The sequence below is a fragment of the Rhinopithecus roxellana genome, chromosome 3 (genome assembly GCF_007565055.1).
Source record: "Rhinopithecus roxellana isolate Shanxi Qingling chromosome 3, ASM756505v1, whole genome shotgun sequence".
Lineage (NCBI taxonomy): Eukaryota > Metazoa > Chordata > Mammalia > Primates > Cercopithecidae > Rhinopithecus > Rhinopithecus roxellana.
In genome coordinates, this window is record NC_044551.1 from 74,604,000 (window position 1) to 74,625,748 (window position 21,749).

General features: G+C 37.9%; 1 protein-coding gene across 3 annotated transcripts; it reads right to left on the bottom strand.

The window, feature by feature from the left end:
* Positions 1-285: 285 nt before the first annotated feature.
* Positions 286-19,971, bottom strand: C3H5orf30 (chromosome 3 C5orf30 homolog). Of its 3 annotated transcripts, none has more exons than XM_010372110.2 (3): positions 19,771-19,971; positions 12,683-12,772; positions 286-2,778 (listed from the first exon to the last, which is right to left on the bottom strand). In XM_010372110.2, the coding sequence occupies exon 3, from the start codon at positions 2,753-2,755 to the stop codon at positions 2,135-2,137; it is 621 nt and encodes a 206-aa protein (XP_010370412.1). In that variant the 5' UTR covers positions 2,756-2,778; positions 12,683-12,772; positions 19,771-19,971; the 3' UTR covers positions 286-2,134. The 3 variants fall into 3 exon arrangements, with proteins under 3 accessions (XP_010370412.1, XP_030783544.1, XP_010370413.1); XM_030927684.1 differs by lacking the exon at positions 19,771-19,971 and adding an exon at positions 19,478-19,692; XM_010372111.2 differs by lacking the exon at positions 12,683-12,772 and having other exon boundaries at positions 19,771-19,942.
* Between the last annotated feature and the right edge of the window lie 1,778 nt (positions 19,972-21,749).

Below are 21,749 nucleotides of genomic sequence, written 5' to 3' on the forward strand. Positions count from 1 at the left end.
ATTTAGCTATTATTAAGAAACTTAGGCACATGGGCAGAACAGGTCTCACACGTAACCAGTTGTGTTTCCTAATAGGCTGAATACATTTCATTGCCATGAATACATCTTTTATCATAAAATGCCAATGAGCATCATAAGTAAATAGTTCTGTTGTTGTTACTGTTTTGTTTAACAAAAATAGGGCCTTAAAATAAGATATTTTATTTTAAGTGGAATTCAGTGGAATTCTTGAACAGTAAGTAGCCTGTTGATGGTGGACCTAGTTTAAAGCACCACACAACAATGTGTGTTTACATCACCCCTTTATTTCATAGTTAGAAATAATACAGTTCCACAGGGTAAATTGTCAATAAATAATGGTGTTTAATCATTAAACGTAAAAATCCCACTCTTTGGCATCTGACAGGATTCTATTTCTTGTCAAACTAATGACTGTATAGATATAGCTAATCTTAGTGATCATTCGTCAATACAATATGTTACAAAGGTGCAATTTACTTTAAAATATACAACAGCTAAACATTTCCAGCCCAACGAGAAATCTGATCAACTCAGTAAGATACGGGCCAACTTCCCCAAGGCTCTTTCACATAGTTTGCCTTAATGAAAGTGTAATAAACGTTGATTAAGAGTTCCTAGGGTTTTCTAATACTTACTTTGCTCTAAATAGAGTTTGCCATTCATTCTGGCTAAAGAAAAATCACAATTGCACCAGGAATGACCCACTCATTAATTAAAAGGTGTTCTTATTTTATAAGCAAGATTGCTAACACCTAAGAAACTCACGGACCCCAAAATAAAAAGTAAGCAGTTCTATGCTGCCAGAAATCCCAATTCAGTAATAAATTGCACCTTTAAGAGTCAAAAATGGGGGAAAAAAGAAATAGAACGTTTACAAAAGGTAAGTTACATACATGTTTTTTTTTTTTTTTTTTTTCCAAAATATATTCAAGAATAGTTGAGCTGTATTTGTTACTAAAGCCAGGGCATTATTTCTTTAGCAACAAATTAAACCAGTGCAATTGACATAAATTGTTAAGTAATCCAGGATTAACCCATTAAAATTGTAGAAGCATGTTAGGCTCCTACGCTAATCCTAGAAACTGGAATTTCAGTGAGTGCTTGTGTTGCACAGAACTAAAACTGGAATGACCTGATGCCATGCTGAATGGTATCACTTCATACTTAGTTTAATCATTCGATAGTACAAATCATGAGTTCCTCTATTAAAAGTTTTATTCACTTACAGAAAATTCAGATGCAAACAGTATTATGCCTATAATCCACAATTAAAAGAATCCTTTCCAATTTAAAGTTCCAGGTGAATTTTAAGTTAGAAAATAAGCACTAAGGAGAGTTTTTTCAACTTATGAAAACATCACATTGGAAACTTTCTGGAAAAGCTTCCCCCGCCCACCCATTGTAAAATAAATACTTTGTATCCCAAATTTAATTTTATTAAGACACACTTTAATAACGCTATAAAGAAATATTTTACAGCCATAGAGATCAATAACTTTCCATGCGGAAATAAAAAATTCATTGCTCAATAATATTATTGAGGCAAGTGAAGAAAGATTACTCTGTTGTCAATCTGAAGTGTTAATTTTTTCAGTGCAAAACCAGTTATAAAATATTTAAACTCAATATTTAAAAATAAAAAGTGGTCCAATTCAGCAATGTTCAAGTTCTAAATTTCATAAAACAAATCATTACATACATTTTATAGTAAAATACAGAGATTCAAGAAGTACTTGAGTACTTAAGATATAAATTTCTAATGAATCATATCAAGTCAGCAACAATCAAGCAGATAACATTCCCAATTTGAGTGTCAGAATCATAAAGATGAAATTACTGTACCAAAGCCTTTTTTTCCTAGCTAAAAAGCTATACAAACTAACAGTCAACATTCTGTTTTCTTTGCAGTTGCGTGCTCTAGAATGATATCCCCCCCAAGTACCTGTGATTTCATTCCTGTATTCAAATTTGATCCAGACAATTTTTATGTTCCAGGAACACTTAGCTGATATAACCATCTATAGTGTGAAGAGTCATGTACAGAGTACAGCAGTGGGTTTTTTCCAGCCAAGCGTAGGCTGACCTAAACTGATTTAAGCTCTCTGCAAGTCATTCATGTATTATTCCTAGCAAACACACGGTCCCCTCGGAGGGTTAGGTGTTGAAGCTGGTACTGTAGCACTTCCGTGTCAGCTGGCTCCTTGATCATTTTATCTAGATTGAGGTAGTCCAGAGATTTGGAGTGAGCCCTCTTACCTTTAAGAAGACAAAGAGGCAGAGGCCCATGGAGGGCCTTATAAGGTTCATAAGGTAAAGATTTAGTGCACTTATCTCCTGAGCTGGGCATCCGCCTTCGCCTCCTGCCATTGACAGCTGGAATCTCGTATGGCTGGTAGTACCTACTTCTGGTTTTATACAAACGAGAGGAACGGGCAAGTCCTGCATCTAGCTGTTTGGAGCGTAAGGATGGCATGGCTTCTGCCTTGCTCTCTTCACCTCCTGTGCACTTCTGAGCTAACTTCAGGAGTTCCTCACCAGTCGTGAAGCCAACCAAATAGTTAGAGTCCATGTGTAGGATCTGGTAGCCTGACACGGTCCTCCGCATCGGGGAGCAGGGTGTGCTGGAGCACCGGGGCTTCTCTGCCTCTGCCTTTCCCGGGGAGTTGGCCTCGGCCCCAGGGAAGGGCAGGGTGGTCAGAGTACTTCTAGACTCTCCATTAATATCGACTTCCATTTTAAGCACCAGTCTGCACAATCCTAAAAGTAAACAGACTTAGATTAGAAGAATATAATGCACAGAGACTTGGGCCAGGCCAGGTCCTTTTAGAAGGCTCAGGGAGCATGAAGTAAACTTGCCTGAAAGACAGTCAATGTACCACTGACATACATCTATGTCTACTAAACGTTTCAGAGCGGGCATGAAATGACAACTACCTCTCTGCTTTTAAGAACTGAAAGGCAAGTTCAAGTCTGATGTACCATGAAAAAGTTCAGCAGGAGAAGCCAACAGAAAACAACAACAATAATACTTCTCTAAATGCAGCACTCCATTCAATCACATAAAGTTTATTCCTTAATGCAATATTAAGTGAGTCAAATACAGACCTCAGCATTAAGAAATGAAAGCAATCATACATAGTTTCATAAGAACACATAAAATATTTCTGGCTTGAAAGTTAAATTTTTCCATTATTTAATTTAAAGTGTTTAGCTCTTGACACCTGCAATTCTTTTCAATTTGTCTTTAAGGAACATATAATAAAGCTGATTGAGCTGATGAATTTCTGCAAGGAATCCAATTTAGACTTAAAACAACTATTCGTAGAGTATGAGGAGTCTTAGGGGAAGGTTCCCCCAAACCTTGTAAATGTTCTTCCTTCCATATCCCCAGTGACTTAAAGAATATCATTTTATAGTTTAAAAGTTAATGCTAAATCCAATATATCACATAATTTTTAATACAAAAAATGTATAAAACATCAGATGTCATTTTAATTTGACTATTTAATCATAAAATATACCACAGGCTTGACATTCTGTTTTACAATACCCAAGACATTGTACTTTTCAATAGTTTCAAAAATGGCAGAATAATTCACAATGAATATTAATATTATTCCTTAAGATTATTAAAATACATAGTTTGGAAAGCTCCATTGACAAGAAATGGCACAAATGGCGGCTAGGTTCCTAGAAAGCTACAGATAGATCAAATTTGGGAAACTAAAACACTAAGGGAAATAGTGACCGTTTCATTTCTGAGAAACTATTTGTACTTGCTTTTTAATTGGGAGTAGATAACATGGTTTTAAGTATCTCAGATTACTAATCAAAATGACATCAACTGATTTTAAGACGAAAAATTTACTTAAAAATTTATTAAATAACTCTTATGAATCTTTTTACTAGACAACCACTTCCTATTGAAGTATTTCTTAAAGTTTGGGTAATCATTTAAAACCCAAGCAATTAGAAAGCTTTGTTTTAAAAAGAAACAAAAAACAAAAAACAGCACTTTATTCCTCCACATGCATGTTCTAATTTCCTTTATTAGAAGATTGTGAAGTTACCAGATACCACCCTGTGCTCCCTATGATCCCCACTGAAAACAAACATTTATTACAGTATTTGAGATAAAGCAATGCCAAAGGATCTATATGGTATTACTCACTATTTATTCTCAACCTTAGACTATTTCCCGTTTTTATTTCACCAAAATACTCTAGTCCCTGAACCCTTTTAGATGTAATCAGCTGTATTATATGTCAATGTAAAAATAAACTATATTATAGTGTATTTATATTATTTATATAAAATAAATTATATTTGAGGAAATTTATTTCTCCATTGATAGGATTGGAATATCAGGTGACTACCAGCTACTCTGATATGCACATAAGACTTCTCAGCTAATGAACTGTAGAGAGCCATATGAAGCCTCAACACATTTTTATGCTAAACAAACAAATATTAACCTGGAGCCAAATGACAAATTTATCCTTCCTTTCTCACTAATTTTGTAACCCAGAAAGAATACAAGAGGACATAGCCAAGGCCTACAAACTACGTAACCTGACTGGCAGCTACAGGTAGTAGCCGTTTCTCTGATACTTCATCCTGAAAAAGAGAGGAGGGTCAGTGAGGCAAAGAAATAACCAGGGTCATGGAGGAAAGGGCACACACACACACACACACACACACAAAGACTGGGCACCACACCCAAGGAGAGTCACCAAGGCAGTGACACTCAAGATGTCTGTCTGCTCTGAGACTCTGGTCTAGGTCTCTTTCAAATCTGGCACTCCGTGACAACTCATGGAGTTCCACCAGGCAGCTTACTGCATTCTCATTTGGTATATTATAAATGTCTTTAAATCTATGACTTCAGACCCCACACATTCCAAATTCGGTAAAACTTCATGCAGAAGCGAGGCTAAAATTCATCTTTTTTGTCTACGAGGGAAAAAAAATTGCTAAGCAAGTTAATAGTGCACAAAGTTGCAGTAAAGAGGAGTGGACACAGGTTTCTGAGAGCAACACAATCATCAAAAGTTTGTCGCCATACTAAGCCAATCCTGCTGCATCAAGGTAACAACTGTCAGAAATCCTGAGAATCCTTGGGGGTTGAAGATAAAGCCTAGAAGGACACAACGGTTTAGAGAAATAGGCAGAAATAATATATTAGCTAGAAAATACTTGGAAGTACCTGGAAAATTAGAAATGTGAAGACATGTGTAAAGGTCAAAATCTGATTTGATAGGAAATAGACACTACCATTAGATGAGTAACTCATCAGTTAAGTTTTCAACAGCCAAATACACCATAAAAAAAAAAAAATGACTTGGGAAGAGAACTATTCAAACAGGATCTTCACACATCAACCTGGAAGACAACGATTTAACCTAGGTTGTTAAGTAGAAGATACAGATGTGGTTTAAGAGCTTTGTAAATTTCAACCAGGCAGTCTGGTATATGAAATCTACCACATTTTACTGAGGTAGACAAAACATTCACTATGGAAAACACAATCTCATCAGAAAGTTGAAGGAGTAAGCATTTCTAATATCCTCCAACATAAATACTCAACGGAGCAACTAAAGTCAATGCAAAACAGGTCAGTATTCCAGGCAAGATTCCTGCGGGAGAGTCTCAAGGCGCCGGAACACGAAAAGGCTGACTTTAAATATAGCTTATATAGCTGCTATCTGCTGAACTTCTGATGAGCAATTCTCAGAGCTAGAAAACTGTTTGTACTTTTTGGCTATCAAACATCAGTATTTTTGCTCCAAACTACAAATAGTGTCTTCTCAAAACTAACAGTTCATTGGGTGGTTCACTGGTCTCCGCAATATACTGCCATATGTGCGAGAACAACTTCAGGTCTCGATATTCATGTAGGAACATGAACGCTGGAAACAAGACCCTCACAAACAGCTTCTGTTTTTCTAAAGTATTCTTCTTACTTATATATTGCCCTTCTAAAAGCATCTACTATGCGGCACCAAGAAAGCTAGGTAGAGGCTGGGTTTCAGAAAAGCCAGCCCTCATTGTCAAATATTTCATTTGTAGTTGGGCTGAATGCTGAATAAGCAGCATACCTCCCATTCTTCCGTGTGACAGAAAACAAAACTTATGCTACTACATTCCTGAGAATTTCTTGACTAGATTTAAATACTGCAGCAAGATCCTGAGATCAGTTACAGAATCAACTTGCTCAGGTTATTTTTACAATGGGGGAAGAAGCTCTTTAGACACTGTCCCATCTGCAGAGGAAGAAGTCTAGGTACCTCCTAACTCCAGAATTCTGGGCGGGGGAAGAAAGAAGACACTAAAGACAGATATACAAATATACAGATGTCCAACATTTTCCACAGCAAAATTTCTTATTGAAAGACATTCATCAGGAAACTCAGCTACGGTGACTATAACTGGAGGTGGCCTGTGTTTAGCAGTCTATTCTTCAGGTTTTACCATGAAAAAAACTGCTTACAGGCTTGTTATTTTTAATAAGCCTATTCATGACTCAGCATTTTGTTTCATATTGTCAAATAAACCTTGTATCCAAAAAGCTTGCTGCCAAGATAAACAACCACAAAGCACTCTCATAAATACTACTACAGGTACCATGCAACAGGTGCCACACTTCCCACTACATCAGTAAGAAGAGCCTGTGAGTCAAGAAATCAGGTCTAATGCCACCTGCTTCATTCCAGAGCACTAAAACCCAGAGATCAAAAATACCTTTCTTGCTTCCATTAATGCCTTTTATATATAGTTTAAAGCAAAAATAGACTGTAAGTAGAAAATAGAAAAAGTATTAATGTTATAATTACAGAAGCAGCAAAATGTTGCAGAGAAGAAGCTAAAACAGAAAATGAAACAAGAATAGCAAAGTCAACTTGTAATTGAACAATGCTTTTAAAATTGAGCGTCTTAAAAAGTACCAGGAACAATACAGTCTTTCAAATGACACCTAAGGTCTTCAATATCAAATTCCCTCACAATCCAACCAGTAACAATGGCACCAATGTATTTATAAAACGTGAAAGATTTGGCAACATTTATAGATGCTTCTATATTGCTGAAATTTATGTGGATCCAACTAGATGACAAAGGTAACACTAATTCTTAAAAAATGTACACAGTACACATTTTTTTAAAGCATTGGGTACAGAATGAAATTGTAAATTTTGGCTAAAACTAAAGCAAATAGGTCCAAATCACAACACATGTATAGGAGAACCTGGTGCACCAGGATAAGCACGTTCAAAAGCCTGTGACCCTTATAGAATCTGCATAGGTATGAATACTCTCTGAGAGGCCAAATCTAAATTTGGGGCATAAATACCAATACTTTGAAAATATAACCTAAATGCCCTTGTCTCCTTAGACCAGCTTTGAAAACAGGTGGTACGTCTGACAAATGCTATAGAAAGAATTCTTTTTGAGAAACACTGCATCCTAACACCTGTATTTCATCTAAGAAACTCAAAAAATTAATTGCTTCATTAGCTTTCCTATATATAGAGTTCATTTATACATCAGTAGCATGCCTGTTAAAAATTTCCAACTCCTTGAACCTTTAGCTGAGATGTCAAAGGCATGAAATTCTCTTGTTAGACTCATTCCACCAAGTTTAATATTGCTCGTTTTTGCCTTCTGCTCTTAAAACACCTTTATTTTTCTCTATTACAGACTGAATTAGTTTATCAAACATATTTTTTATGACAGGAAGGATGTAGTAAAGGTAGGGTACAATGTAATTCTCATGGAGAGAAAGAAAAGCAAAGGTTCCAAAAAGCTGAGAATGTGACTTAACAATAAGATACATCCCGATATTGTCCACAGTCAGCTCCTATGCTACAGGGTGTCTGAGTCAGGGACACCCTCCAAGAAACAAAAATTATTTCACTAGGCTCTAAGCCTAGGGCACCATCCTAGTTGCTAATTTCTTTAACCATACAGAGATATCTCAAAGAAGTCTTAGAGTCAACAAACATTTTTTATAACCACCTTTCCCTTCCAGATACTTTCTACCTTTTTCTTACCCTACTAACCTGCTCAAAGGATTGTTTTCTCTTGTTATTGTTTTTGAAATCAGTAAAAGCAATACATGCAAACTGAAAGCTATCAAGTCCAAATAATTCACAATGATGTACTATAAATGGCAAAATCATTCTTCATCCCCTACCAATGCCGGACATATCGAGGAAATCTCTATTAATATTGTGGTATATCCTTCCTTTTCCTGAGTATTTACAAATGTGAGAGTGAGTGATTACTTCCTTCTACAATGAAAACATGCAAGAAGAGTACACACAGACACACATGAATATTTCTGCAGAAAATTCCAGAAGTAAAAATGCTGAGTCAAAGAACATGTACTTTTTAGGTTTTTATAGCAATTACCACAAAACCTTATTAATAATGCTTCTGGTTTTTATATGGGTAATGTATTACTTTACATAACTAAAAATTAATGTAAACACTTTTAAAGAGTATAATCTATACACTCACCAGAAGAGTGCCTGTTTCTCCTCTTATTGCTTAGAAATAGGAATTATCAAAAGAAGAAAGGAAGATGATGTGCTTCCTTTTGTTTGATGTGTTTGATTTTTCCAAAAAGAAAAAGATAAATGAAAGGGACATGACCACCATTCTTTGACCTCGTATCTCCTGATATTATTCTCACTTAAAAAACACTTAGACGCTCTTTAAAGAAATTTACAAACTAAATGTAAATTTTCCTTCAAAAAAGGAAGATAACATTTCATTTATATATATTAGAAAAATACATACAGTGTACATTTCAAAAGCATTAGATACAGCATTCAATACCACAATACCAGTATTCTGGCTGAGACTAAAGCAAACAGGTCCAAACCATAACACACGTGAGTGGAACCCCGTGCACCAGGAAGAATAGTCAAGAGAGTAGACCTGTATGAAATCTGCACAGCTTTGAACACTCTTCAAGAGGCCAAGCTTCCTATCTATTTGGCACAAAGAGCAACATTTTGAAAATATGATCTAGATGCCTTAGCTCCTTAGACCAGCTCTGAAAATAGCTAATAAGTTTCAAAACTGCTATACAAAGAATTCTTTTTGAAATTGCATTCTGAGAATTTTTTAAAATAAGATTATAAAAAAAATTCACTCCCAGTTATCAAAACACTGCTCCATATGCTTTCACTGTTTTTTTTTTAGCAACATACAGCAATACCATATAAGAGAAAACAGATATCAACATAACCATTTTAAATATACAGAATAAAAATGTCATCATGTTAAGAAAACCCTTTTCAAGAGGTACTTGAATCAAATCATTCGAATAGAGCCATTTTTGGGGAAATAGGGTCTCCTAAGTAGGGCTAATACCAGTCTAGTGATATCTATGATATCTAGAGTCACCTATTTTTGTGTTTGTTGTTTGTTTGTTTGTTTAGACACAGGGTCTTGCTCTGTCACCCATGCTGGAGTGCAGTAGGGCAATGATAGCTCACTGCAGCCTCAAACTCCTGGACTCAAGCAATCCTCCCACCTCAGCCTCCCAAGTAGCTGGGACATAGGTGTGCATCACCACATCTGGTTAATTATTTCTTTTATACTTTTAGAGATAAGGTCTCACTATGTTACCCAGGCTGATCTCAAGCAATCCTCCCTCCTTAGCATCCCAAGTAGCAAGAATTACAGGTGCGAGCCACCGCCCCAGGCTAGAGTGATACAGTTTTAATACCAGAATCATCTTGGACATAACCTACCTGGGACCTCTACCTCCAAATATAGAGAAGACACTGAAATCACGAAGACAGGGTCCTGCCCAGAGCCATACAGGTAGTTAATGCCCATAATTACAACTCAGGCTCCCTGGCTCCAAGTCCATGCTGTGCTTCTAGCATGTGGTTCCCAAACTTGTCTACACACCAGAATCATGCAAGGAGCTTCAAAAACTGCTGATGTCTGTGTTCCACCCCAGATTTGTGATTTTTAACTGATCTGGGCTGTAGCCTGGGTTCTGCAATTTGTAAAAGATTCCCAGGTGATTCTAATATGCATATAGGTTTGGGAACCTGTCAGCTAGAACTTATCAGATAGAAGAGTTTCACTCTTGTAAGTCCCTGCTTTGTTTTTAATCAGTAATTACTGTATAGTTATGTTGGTGAACATAATTTTTGGCTGCTTATAATTGCTAACAACCTACCCCTAGGTCTTCTAATTTACTGTTCCTAATCCACTGTGGGCTGGAAATATCTGCTAACCAAACGTGTTAAAACTGCATATAAGATAAAAATAAATCTGTGCTGAATGAGAATCGGGCTCCTTCATCTGCACACACTTTGGCGTAGTTATTTTAGCTACTTAGAAGCCTTTGTCAGGTGCAGCTACTTTAGAGAACAGTTTGGCATTTACTTATAAAGTTGAATAAATTCTCATTAAACAACCCAGCCACCATAAGCATAGATATCTAACCCAAGAAAAATGAAAATACATGTCCATACAAACACCTGAATGTGAATATGTATGACAGCTTCATTCACAACACCGAAACTAGAAAAAAATACAAATATCTATCAACAGGGAAAGAGATGAACAAACTGCAGTCCATCCCTACAATGGATACCACTCAGCAATGAAGTGGAACAATCTGGGAAAATACTAAGTGAAAGAAGCAGATACTACACCTGTATACTACATGTTTCCACTTACGTGGCATTCTGGAAAAGGCAAAACTATTGTCTAGAATCAATCATTAATTGCCAAGGGCTAGGGTGGGGAGAAGGGATAACTACAAGGGGGAGAAAGGGAATTTTGGGGGGTGATGAAAATATTCTATTGGTTGACTGTAGTGGTCATTACATAACTGGATACATTTGTCAAAATGCATCAAACTGTACACTTTAAAAGGATGGATTGTACTAAGTTATAATTCAGTAAACCTGACATTAAAAAATAAATGAACTCTGTAACATATTTCCAAGTTTCAGATGGTCCTCCAAATTTTAAATTTTTTTGTACCATATAATTTTGGAATCAAAAGGAATCTTAATAGTTGTCCACTGTATGTTTGAACACCTGCAGTGACAGGTAACTCACTACCTCCCAAGATGATTCATTTCACCTTGTGCAGCTCTGCTAGAATGTCGATTTATTTACACATATATCTGTATGTACATGCCTATATACGATCAACCCTCTGTCTCCACAGGTTCTGCATCCGTGGATTCAACCAACCACAGAGAGAAAATAATTGAAAAAGCAAAAAATTACATCTACACTGAATACGTACAGAATTTTTTCTTGTCATTATTCCCTAAACAATACAGTACAGCTACTATTTATGTAACATTTACATTGTAATAGGTATTATAAGTAATCTCTAGATTAAAGTATACAAGAGGATGTGCATAGGTTATAGGCAAATACTATGCCATTTTTGTATCAGGGACTTACATATCATCAGATTTTGGTATCTGGGGGAAGTCCTGGAGCCAATCTCCCATGAATGCCAAGGAACAACTGTACCAATATAGGTATATACAGAGATAGATGGATAGACATAGATACACACACATATATTGCTGTAGCTTCTACACACTGCTCTAGTTTTGTGATTTATTTCTATTAGCTGAGTCAGTGACCAGGCCACATTATTTTTTATTCAATATCCTCTCAAAGTACTTTGTACTATGTTTTCCAAACTTCTTACACTTTTCCTCAAAACTGAAAATTTTAGTAATGTTTCCATTTTTCCAATGTTCTAAAATGCATTTTCATAAAAGTAATAGGTTTTATCTACTTAATGAGGTTAAAGTATTCGTTTTTCCCTACCATTCCTTTGAATCATTCTGCTGCTGACTAGAAATTTAGAAATCACTTATTATGAAACTCTGCCTTTTCCAAGGATTATGACCTCTCTACGTAATTCAAAGCAAGGATGTACAAAGATAACGGCCAAGTAGAATGACACACCAAAGCACGGAGTCACCCTCATACAGTCTTGAGAATGCTAAAGAGCTACCATAGATCATTAGGAATTTCTTTTTTCCCTTCAAAGACTTCGAGCCACATGGACAACTATGTCAGCAAAGATACACAGATGACACACTGAAAAAAGACAACTAAAGGAAGAAAACAGCATCGCATATTTTTAACAGTTTAAATCCAGGGTGTGATAAAAAGAATGTCATATTTTCACTGAACTGCTATATGACTAAGTGAAAATAATGCTCCTTTCAGACACCTGTTAGCTCATTCTTTACGTACGATAATATATAACCAGAATTTTTTGCAAATTATTTCAGCAATGTTTGGAGATTAATGTTTTTACTAAAATTTGCCCCAAATTAGAGCAACTATCTCTAACTACTATACTTTGAAATATTATTTCATAAGATCTTTACATTAAAGAAATTTAAAGGAAGGAAAACTTAGTCAAACATTTCAAATAAAATAATATTTGCATATTGCAACAATAATTTCATTTCTCACCATTAAAAATGTGTAATTAGAGTATACATATTTGCAATAATACACCGACATTACACATTCACTTGACTGACATTTCACACTCACTTGTTTACTTACATAGTCTTTAAAAACTACATTATGGTATTGTGTTCATACAACTGTTAACAAACAGAAAAAGCAAAATATAACTTACCAGACTAAATCCCAGAAGATATCACTGTACAATTTCCAATGAGTCCCAAGGGAACACAGACATAATAATTTTTCTGTTCTACTCCAGGTACTAAACATGAAATACAAAAATAAACCTTTAATTTAACAAGTAACACAACTTGTAACATGATATCAATTCTAACTGCAAAAGAGAATGAAACTAGCAGGAGGTAGTAACATCAAGTATAGGTAATATAGGATCCAATAATTAATTAATTCAATTAATGTTGAGTTTGTTCACCTAAATGCATCCTCAAACATTTTATCATGTGTATTTCTCTGTGCTCTGTTACTTAAATTCTACCTAGAGACTAGGAGTAGCTAACTGGGCTAAATAAAGAGACAAGAAAAATTAAGGTAATAAGTAATAGTTTCACCATCCTAGTCCTACTCATGTGTTCAACTGATTCACAGTACTCTATGCAAAAAAAAATAATGCTCAGGCTAGGATCAAAAGCACAGGCCATAGTTCCTAACTCTGGCTTTGCTAAGAACTCTGACTCTTGACCCTGCATAAATATCAACACGTAAAATGAAGACCGTAATAACCCCCCCTCCTCCCTAATACAGTTGTTTGATGGATGAAATGAAATGAGGTAGGTGAATGCTTTACATGCTGCAAAGCTCTTTACAATGTGTGATGCTATTGCTATGCAATTAATTTTTGGTATCGACTCATTTTAGCCATAAAGCAGCAACAATGTAAATCTTTCACAAGACTGACGCGAGGCAAATGATTAGAAGTCTCTTGGATAACACAACAAAAAAAGACAAGTGTCTGAAAAAGCACTTTTTTATAGTTACCACCTTACTTAAGGTTTCTAGCATCTCCTCTGTGCCTTCCCTCTCTTACCTGGGAAGTTAATGTGTAAGATAATCTATCTTTATCTCCTACCTCCCTAGTTAATAGGGTTAATTTGCTGAGGCGAGGAATACCCTCCAAAGTCCTCTTCCACCTGTAAAAGTTTCTTTGGTTGTTGGTTTTCGGTTGTGTTCAACAACAGAAGCAGTTGGAGGGGTGTCAAATGAGGCGAGTAGATTCATTTTACCTATGTAGGTGCACAGAGCCCGAGAAGTGGCAACATTTACAATACCTTATCAAACAAAAGACAAATTGCAAGAAAAAAGGCAAGGAGTTTGTAACTTTATTACTTTCCTTACCAGTACAGGAGAGTTTCATCCAAAGGAAATAGATAATTATTAAATTTAATATGTGCTTCTTTAGCTGGAGAAAATGGAAGGAGCTAATGCACCAAGAACTGTCATTCCAAGAAACTAGCATGTTTATCAGCCTTTGCAGCTTCTTCAGATGTAGGTAACAGAAACACTCCCTTTCATGTCTTTTGCCACCAACTATTCTTAAATCGGGTAACCAAAAAATCTTAAAAATTAAGCCTTGATTCTACCCCACCAATGAAGCCTCTGGTTTTAACACACAGTAAATTGTAACAAAAATTGTTATCTATAGACAAAATATTTAATATAATTATCCCAAAGAATTTCCCCAATACTAATAACATTCATCGTCATTTCTTATTTAATGGACTTTTAATGGGAAAGAGGAATTTTAAAAACTAACATTTCTTTAGCATCTTCCATATGTCAAAAGCTATATACAATTTATATCATTTAATCTTAACTACTCCATGAAGAAAATATTATTATCCCATTTTTAAAGTAGTCTTTAGTAGTATCCTTATTTTAAAGTACTCTTTAAGGTGATACTACATGAGAGTCAGAGCAGGAATTGGAACCCCAATTGGCCTCTGTTCAATGATAAGACCGTAAGTATAGCCTTTTACATAATAATCATGATCCTGTAAAATGTACATCAATTAATTTCTATAAATGAAATTCTATTTTAAGTGTATGGGGAGGCACTTTATCTAAAAGTTTTATTGCCTCATTTGTGAAATGGCTGGGGGAACTACTTAGCTGCAAGGTTACTTCCAACTTGAAAAATATTAGGATTTGGTGGCACATCGTGGAGAGTCTTATACAAATGTCTTCTGAATCATGGACTCTTTCTCCTATGAGCTTATATTTTCTGAAATCATAAATTATAAGACAGAAAAAATGTATCAACCAATACCATCTGGTTATATGGTTGGATATCAAATACAGTTACGTATTTCTGCTTTATTTCTCAAGACTACATCTATCACAAAGTGAGATAGATTTCATTTATACTTTTAGAAATGTCAACTGAAAAACAAGCAGGAGGAACATTAGAAAGATCTGATTGTCTTAATCCTAAAGAATAGTTTTGATAGTTTTAAATCTATTCAAACTTTCATATAATTTGCCTCATGTATTTGGTGACATATTCTTCTTTTCAAGCTTTTAAATGTATTAGAAAAATATTTAAACTTCAAAGAGTTTTTCAACACCAAAAGAAAGAAATCAACTAAAACTTTAGTGTGGACTTGCAAGTAGAGGAGCCTTAAAGACATTATCCAACTCTTGCACTGGAGCTGATGTGTAAATCTAGGAAATGGTCGGTAATTTCATAGTAAATAAAGAGTAGTAACTGATTATTCCTATTATGCCAGTGCCAAGCCAAAAATAGAATATAAACACAATGTCCAAGGGAGCAACACAAGCAAAACCAAAGTGCAGAAGCTCCATTACATTCTCACTTTTTCTAATTTTGACTCTGCTTACTGCTTTGGAGGAAGAGGAGAAGGAAGAGGAAGAGGAGGAGGAAGAGAAGGAGGAAGAGGAAGAGGAGGAGGAGGAGGAGGAGGAGGAGGAGGAGGAGGAGGAGGAGGAGGAGAGGAAAAAATAAAAAGAACAAGACCAGAAACTAACTAGTATAAAAATATACCTTTTCTTTAAGACACAACCCATAATCTACTACAAAATTACAGTAAGGGTTCTATCCCCATCTCCCACTTAAAACAAAAGATTGTAATATAAAAATCCCCAAAACATGTACCTTCCAAATAACACACATTTTTAGAATACTTTAAAAATCTCTAATTCTCTAATGCTTGCAATTGATTCTGGCCAATGTTCTGAACACTGAAGGTTTGGAAAGATATCAACAGATTTCCTCTCAAAAACAGTCAGCAAGAGGAAAAGGAATCCATGTGAAATTCTTAGAAGACAGACTAAATGCTGCATAAAAACAAAGACTGAAGTAAATAGAGCAAAGGCTACAGGATATAATAAATGCTTCCAGTTATAAGAAGTTGAAACAGAATGCAGTGGGACATTATCCCATAAGCAATAAAAATAGGAAAAACTAAGCATTGGCCAAGAGCTGCCCACAGACTTCTGGATAAGAAAGTCATGGGTGACTAAGCAAAAGACACCCAACATTTGACTGCAAGTGGAGCTTCTACAAATAGGAAAGTTTGCAAACATTAAATAGCAAATGTATCTAATTTCTCAGGTGATAGTTATTACCACAGGTAAATAAGAATGCCTTTCAAAAGTAGAGTGACTATGTATCTCAATTCATAGTCAATACCCTGGTATAATTATTTAAAGCAACCCCCTTTAACTCTCAAAATTGTCTCAGTTTGGCTGTTTTAATTGTTATCCTACTCAAAAGTAACCTATACCAATGGAAAGGCAATGACTTTTAAAAAGGGAAACACCCTTCTGCTTGAACAGTGAATTCCCATACAGATCTGAGTTCTTCTTTGGGTGTACCCACTTAGGTATTCACTTATGCAGTCATTCAACAATGTTTCTTGAGTCTTATTATATATCCTCACACTGCACGGGCACTAGTGTACATATAAAGAGATAGCCTGAGACTGGGCCAGAGGGGAGGACAGACATGGAAATAAATCCATCTAATGACAGTAAACCTGAAGGGCACTAGGAACCCAGAAAAGGGAGTGGCTTTCCCCAAAATATACAACGCTCCATTTGGAAATGTTTAAGTCCACACAAAATCCACACACACCCACAAAAGTCGTAAATCCCAAGCTTCAGCACAGATCACTAACAAAACAGCAATAAGAAAAAATTTAACAATATTGGTCACAAATCATAAGATTATAAATATGAGGACCAGCACATAGCCCTTTCAAATATTGGTAAATAAATCTCATTCATCATTAAAGTTTATATTATGAAAAGACAAATTTTAGGCAAAGAAATCGGTACAGTAGAAGTTGTGAGTTCTAATTTTAGCTACCAAAACATTTATTTTCATTTTTTTCATAGCCCAAACCTGAAGCCCATGAAAACATTTAGAAAGAAAGAAAGAAAGAAAGAAAGAAAGAAAGAAAGAAAGAAAGAAAGAAAGAAAGAAAGAAAGAAAGAAAGAAAGAAGAGAAAAGAAAAGAAAAGAAAAAAGCCAGACTACCTGTCTCTTTCTATTTTCAGACTGGCTATTTAAGAAGAGACCAATAATGGAAAAGCACTTGGAAAAAAACAGCAATTTTTAAAAATTCCTTTCAAAATAGTAAAAATATTTTGTGACCACTAGTCTCAAAGACCACTAAAAACAAATAAAAGATGAAACAAAACATCTCTGGAGGAATATTAACTGAACACTAAGCAGAAATAAAATGGCTTAACTGTCAAAGTACAACACAACAATGAAAACAAAATGTTTAGCTGCAACTAGATGCTCATCTTAGAGATTTCTTTCAAATACTCCTACTTTACCATTTGCAACTTGCAAAAACTAAGTCATCAATACTTTTTAAGAAGAGTTAACTAGGGTGTGACTTTTTTGAAACCATCCTTGACCTTACAAACAAACCATTAACCTTGCCAACTTCGTAAGATAACTCATAATTCGTTCAGTAAGACAAACACGTGTTTCTCTTTCTACTATCAGTTCTTTTAATAGCAATCCACCCCCTTAAAGTGTAGCACTCATTATCTTTCCATTTCTGCTAGTAAAAATTAAACCTAGGTTACTAATATCACGTGGTGTCATCCTTCTACTTTTAGAAAAATATTCAGTTTCACTGCAAATATGACCGACAGTAAGTGGAACTAAAGGTCAACATGCAGCCTTTACAAGAAATGTGCCTCTTAGGAAGCATCATCAAAATGGGACAGGTGTACACGGTGGAATTGGCTAACCTTTGGGAAAGCTTAAAACCAGGTACTCATTTTTATAGGCTGGTGACAAAATCAAAGTTCTCTCTGGAGGAAAAGAGCTGATCCCTCACCTTACCTCCAGCTACAAAAAAGCAAAGAAATTTTAAATCCTGTACATAAAGTTTTATTACTCTCAACATATTAAATACTTTTGAGTTATATAATAGCTGTCTAAAATACACAGAAACATACAAAGAAAATAAGCAAATTCATTGACTGTTACATAATATCAATAATTATATCTTATACACTGAAATAGTTACTAACACTTTCATTTGCAATTAAATAAACTAAAATGTTAGCAAAAGCTATTCATTCAATACATCAACTGTTATCAAATTAACAGGTCCCTGTATTCATTAACTCTTATATTTCATCCTGTTCACTTTGCTTTTAAGTTTATAATGCATTCAGTTACATAATTAAAACACTGAGGATTCTGTGACACATTCATTAAACATAATAATGTAATCATAAATCGCGGCCAAAAGCTTCTGCAATAATAACCAATACTATATTTTGAGATGACTGGGAAAATAAACTCTGCAAAAGGGTAATTTCTATCTCTCTAGTGTCAATCCTGCATTACAGGATTTGAGAAAATAAAACAACTAACAACCCTAACTTGTAGGTTGGCTCTTTGGGGGGAAAAAAAAAAGGAAAACGAAGAGTTTAGTAACATCAGAAATGTGCAAGAATTGTTCTTCCAGCTAGGAGCGGCAAGTACACTGTAAAATGCCTCCATTCTTCCTGCTCAAATAAAAAGTTCCCAGCTTCAGCTTTACCTGTGCACCACAGACAGACAGACAGACACACACACACACACACGCGCGCGCGCGCGCGGAAATCTTGGTTCCACCCAAATCACTAACCCACCGGGTTGAAAATTGAGGTGGGAGGAGAGGCAGGGAGTCCCTAAGGGTGTGGAACACTTGCAAGGGGAAAAGGACGGGGCCATCATTCCCTTCGCGTTCCCATCTCCTTTCTGGCGGAGACCTGCAGATTCCACCACTAGAGAGAGTTTGGCAGCTTCACAATGGGGCCGTTGCTGGAGGTCTGACTGCCACCCGCCTCGAAACCCCTCTCCTCCGCTTCCCACCTGCCCCAAAGTCCACCCGCGACAGGTGGGGCGAGGGCGGCAATGCCCGACGACATCTGCCGCTTACGCTTCTGGCTCGGACCGGGCCCCAATCCACACGCTCGCACGCGGCCACAGCCGGCCAGTCCACCCCCACTGCACCGGCGGACACTCGGAGGGCGCGGGCGGCCTCGCACCGGGTTGCAACCCGAGCGAGGAGGGTTGGCGAGATCAGGGCGCCGGGGCTCGCCCTGAGGTGCTATCTGACCCGGGCAGTCGCATCCTGAGCGCTGCCGGGCATGCAGCCAAAGGTGCAGCAGGCAGAGGAAAGCTACTTCTCAATGGGGCCTCCAGGCCCGCTGCCCCGCGGTGCGGGAACGGCGGCCAAGGCAGGGAGCGAGTATGCGCGCCAACGCGCCCCGACTTCCGCACCGCGGCACCGCGGGAGAGGCGCTCCGGGCCGCCGAGTCCCCGCACCTCCCCAGCGAGCGCACGACGCGCGCACACGGGGGCGCACGCCCCCGCACACTCACACGCGCTGCACACTCACAGCGTCTCCGGCCCCACCCCTGTGCCAGGGAACCGCAAGCTCCCCGCACCCCGCGCGGGCCCCACCCAGTTTACCAGACCCCAGTCCCCTTCGGGTGCCTGGGAACCGGTCCACCGAGGCCATGGGACGCTGGGGCCGCCCCGCCGCCCATCGCAGAAGCTGGTCCGGCCAGGTTTCCCCAGCACGGCGGGCATCGTGCACCCGGCCCAGACACGAGGCGGAGAGGAAGGGGCGGCGCCGCGATTGGGGCTGGCACTGGGGATCGGAGACTGGGGCAAACCCGCTACTCCCCCAATCACCCCATAACCACCACCTTTTCTGCGGCACAAAAGGTTACAGACGAAGCCGCCGTCCCCGTGCAACCTACCGATGGCCCAGGGCTCCGCTGCCTCCGCCGTGCCCGGGGCCGCGGAGCCGGAGATAGGGGTGGGAGAGGCGCAGGACTGCAGCGCCGAGATCCTGGCAGAGGCCGCCAGCCGAGCCAGCCGGGTACCCTCTCCTCTCCCACCGCGCTCGGCGCCAGCTACCGCCCCGCGTAGTCCCCGCCTCCTCCTCCTCCTCCGCCTCCTCCTCCGCCTCCACCTCCGCCCGCCTTCCCGCCTCCTCCCTCTGGCTGCAGAGGCGCAGCCCGTCAGCGCTGAGCCCGCCTCCTGCGCCCAGCTCTAAGACACCCGGAGGAAGGGCGGGCCGGCGGGCTGGAGAAAGGCGCTAAGAGGCCAAAACAAGTTGGCGGGGGTGGGCGGGGTTGTTGACTGGTGGTGTGGAGGAGGAGTCCTAACACCTAACACGCTCTCTAGTCTAAACCCCGCACTCCAACTAAAGAGCTCCAACTTGCGGGCCTGGGAACACTCCGGCTTCCTCAATTAAGTGGTGTGCTGATATTTGTCGCTTGTGAGTCTCTGCTTAAAGGGCTCAGCACTGAGCAGAAGTACAGAAAACTAGAAGGCCATGAAACTAAAAATTACAGGGTCAGTCTACAAAAACTCCTAAAATCCAGTGAAGGTGGCGCGAGGGGGGAAGGTGGGGAACTTCAAATTCAGATTCTGATTGGATTATCTGTTTTTTAATTTGCACAAATGTTGATCTTGTCTATTACGGTAATAAATTATTTTCTTTGATTAAGATTTTCTTCTCTCAATTCATGTACATCTCTGCCAAACTGGTTAAGCTCAGCAATAAGAATATTTACTGGCATGCATATTCAAATTTACATCTCTCAATAACTATTCTATGAGGAAGTAACCAATTATGATCCACATTTAAAGATGCAGAAAGTTTAGGTCATATGCCTACTAAGTGGCTAAGGCTGAATATATACGAAGTCAGTGAACCCCGAAATTGTTTATAAGTGTTATAAGTTTCGGTCCCATTGTCAAATCAAGAGAGTTTGTTATTTTTTAAGACAAAATGCTTTATATGAACATAAAGGCATAAATCTGGAGTAGATTAATACAAGTTTAAACAAGTCTTGACTCACACTTGTTCCAGAATCTACATATGTTCCTGATAATATAAAGGCAAAAAATATATAAACATCTCTAGTTCAACAGAACGACTCCTGGAGGCTGCTCAGCTATAAGACATTTTATGCTACTGCTTATGTGCCCTAAAATAAGTACAGGAAGGTAGAGGGAAGAGTAAGTTTTAAGGAATGTTCCCTAAACAATTTTAAAAATCATCAGGTCCTTTTTTTTCTGCAACAGAGATTTGTATGTAATTTCAAAAATATAGAAGCTAGCACAACATAATATGAATAAATAAATGAAGAAACTTTTTGCATCAGTACATTAGGAGAACACATTGAAAATTATTTCTAATTATAATCTGTTTGACACAATAGTGTATTGAAAATTATCTCTAATTATAATCTGTTTGACACAATAGTGTATTGTCCTGATGATCATTCTCATAAAACCACCTCCAAAACATTGTATGTTTTATATTGAGACTTAATTTCATTTCTTCTTGTCTGAAATCTTATAACATTTTCAAAAGAATGTCTTGTACTTGCCCTTTGCTCTGAGAGTTTGGCAGTGTTCTTTGGCCAAAAGCAATAAAGTTCCCCTCTTAGTTTATTAGGCTCAAGGGTAGCTCTCTTGAGGTCATTGTCTCCAAATTGCCTCCCTCCCTGGGTGGTGCTCTATGCTCCCATCCTAACCCTGACTCTTCACCCAATCAGAACTTCAGTCAGTTCTTGAGTGTCACAAAGAACATCTAATAAACCAATTCACCAGGCAGTAATGGTTTATATGTGGCCTCATCAAGGATATGTTTATGCCACCTAGAGATGCTGACTGGGTACTGTCTTCGCTTGGATTGGATGTGGGCTGCAAGGGCCGTGACTGA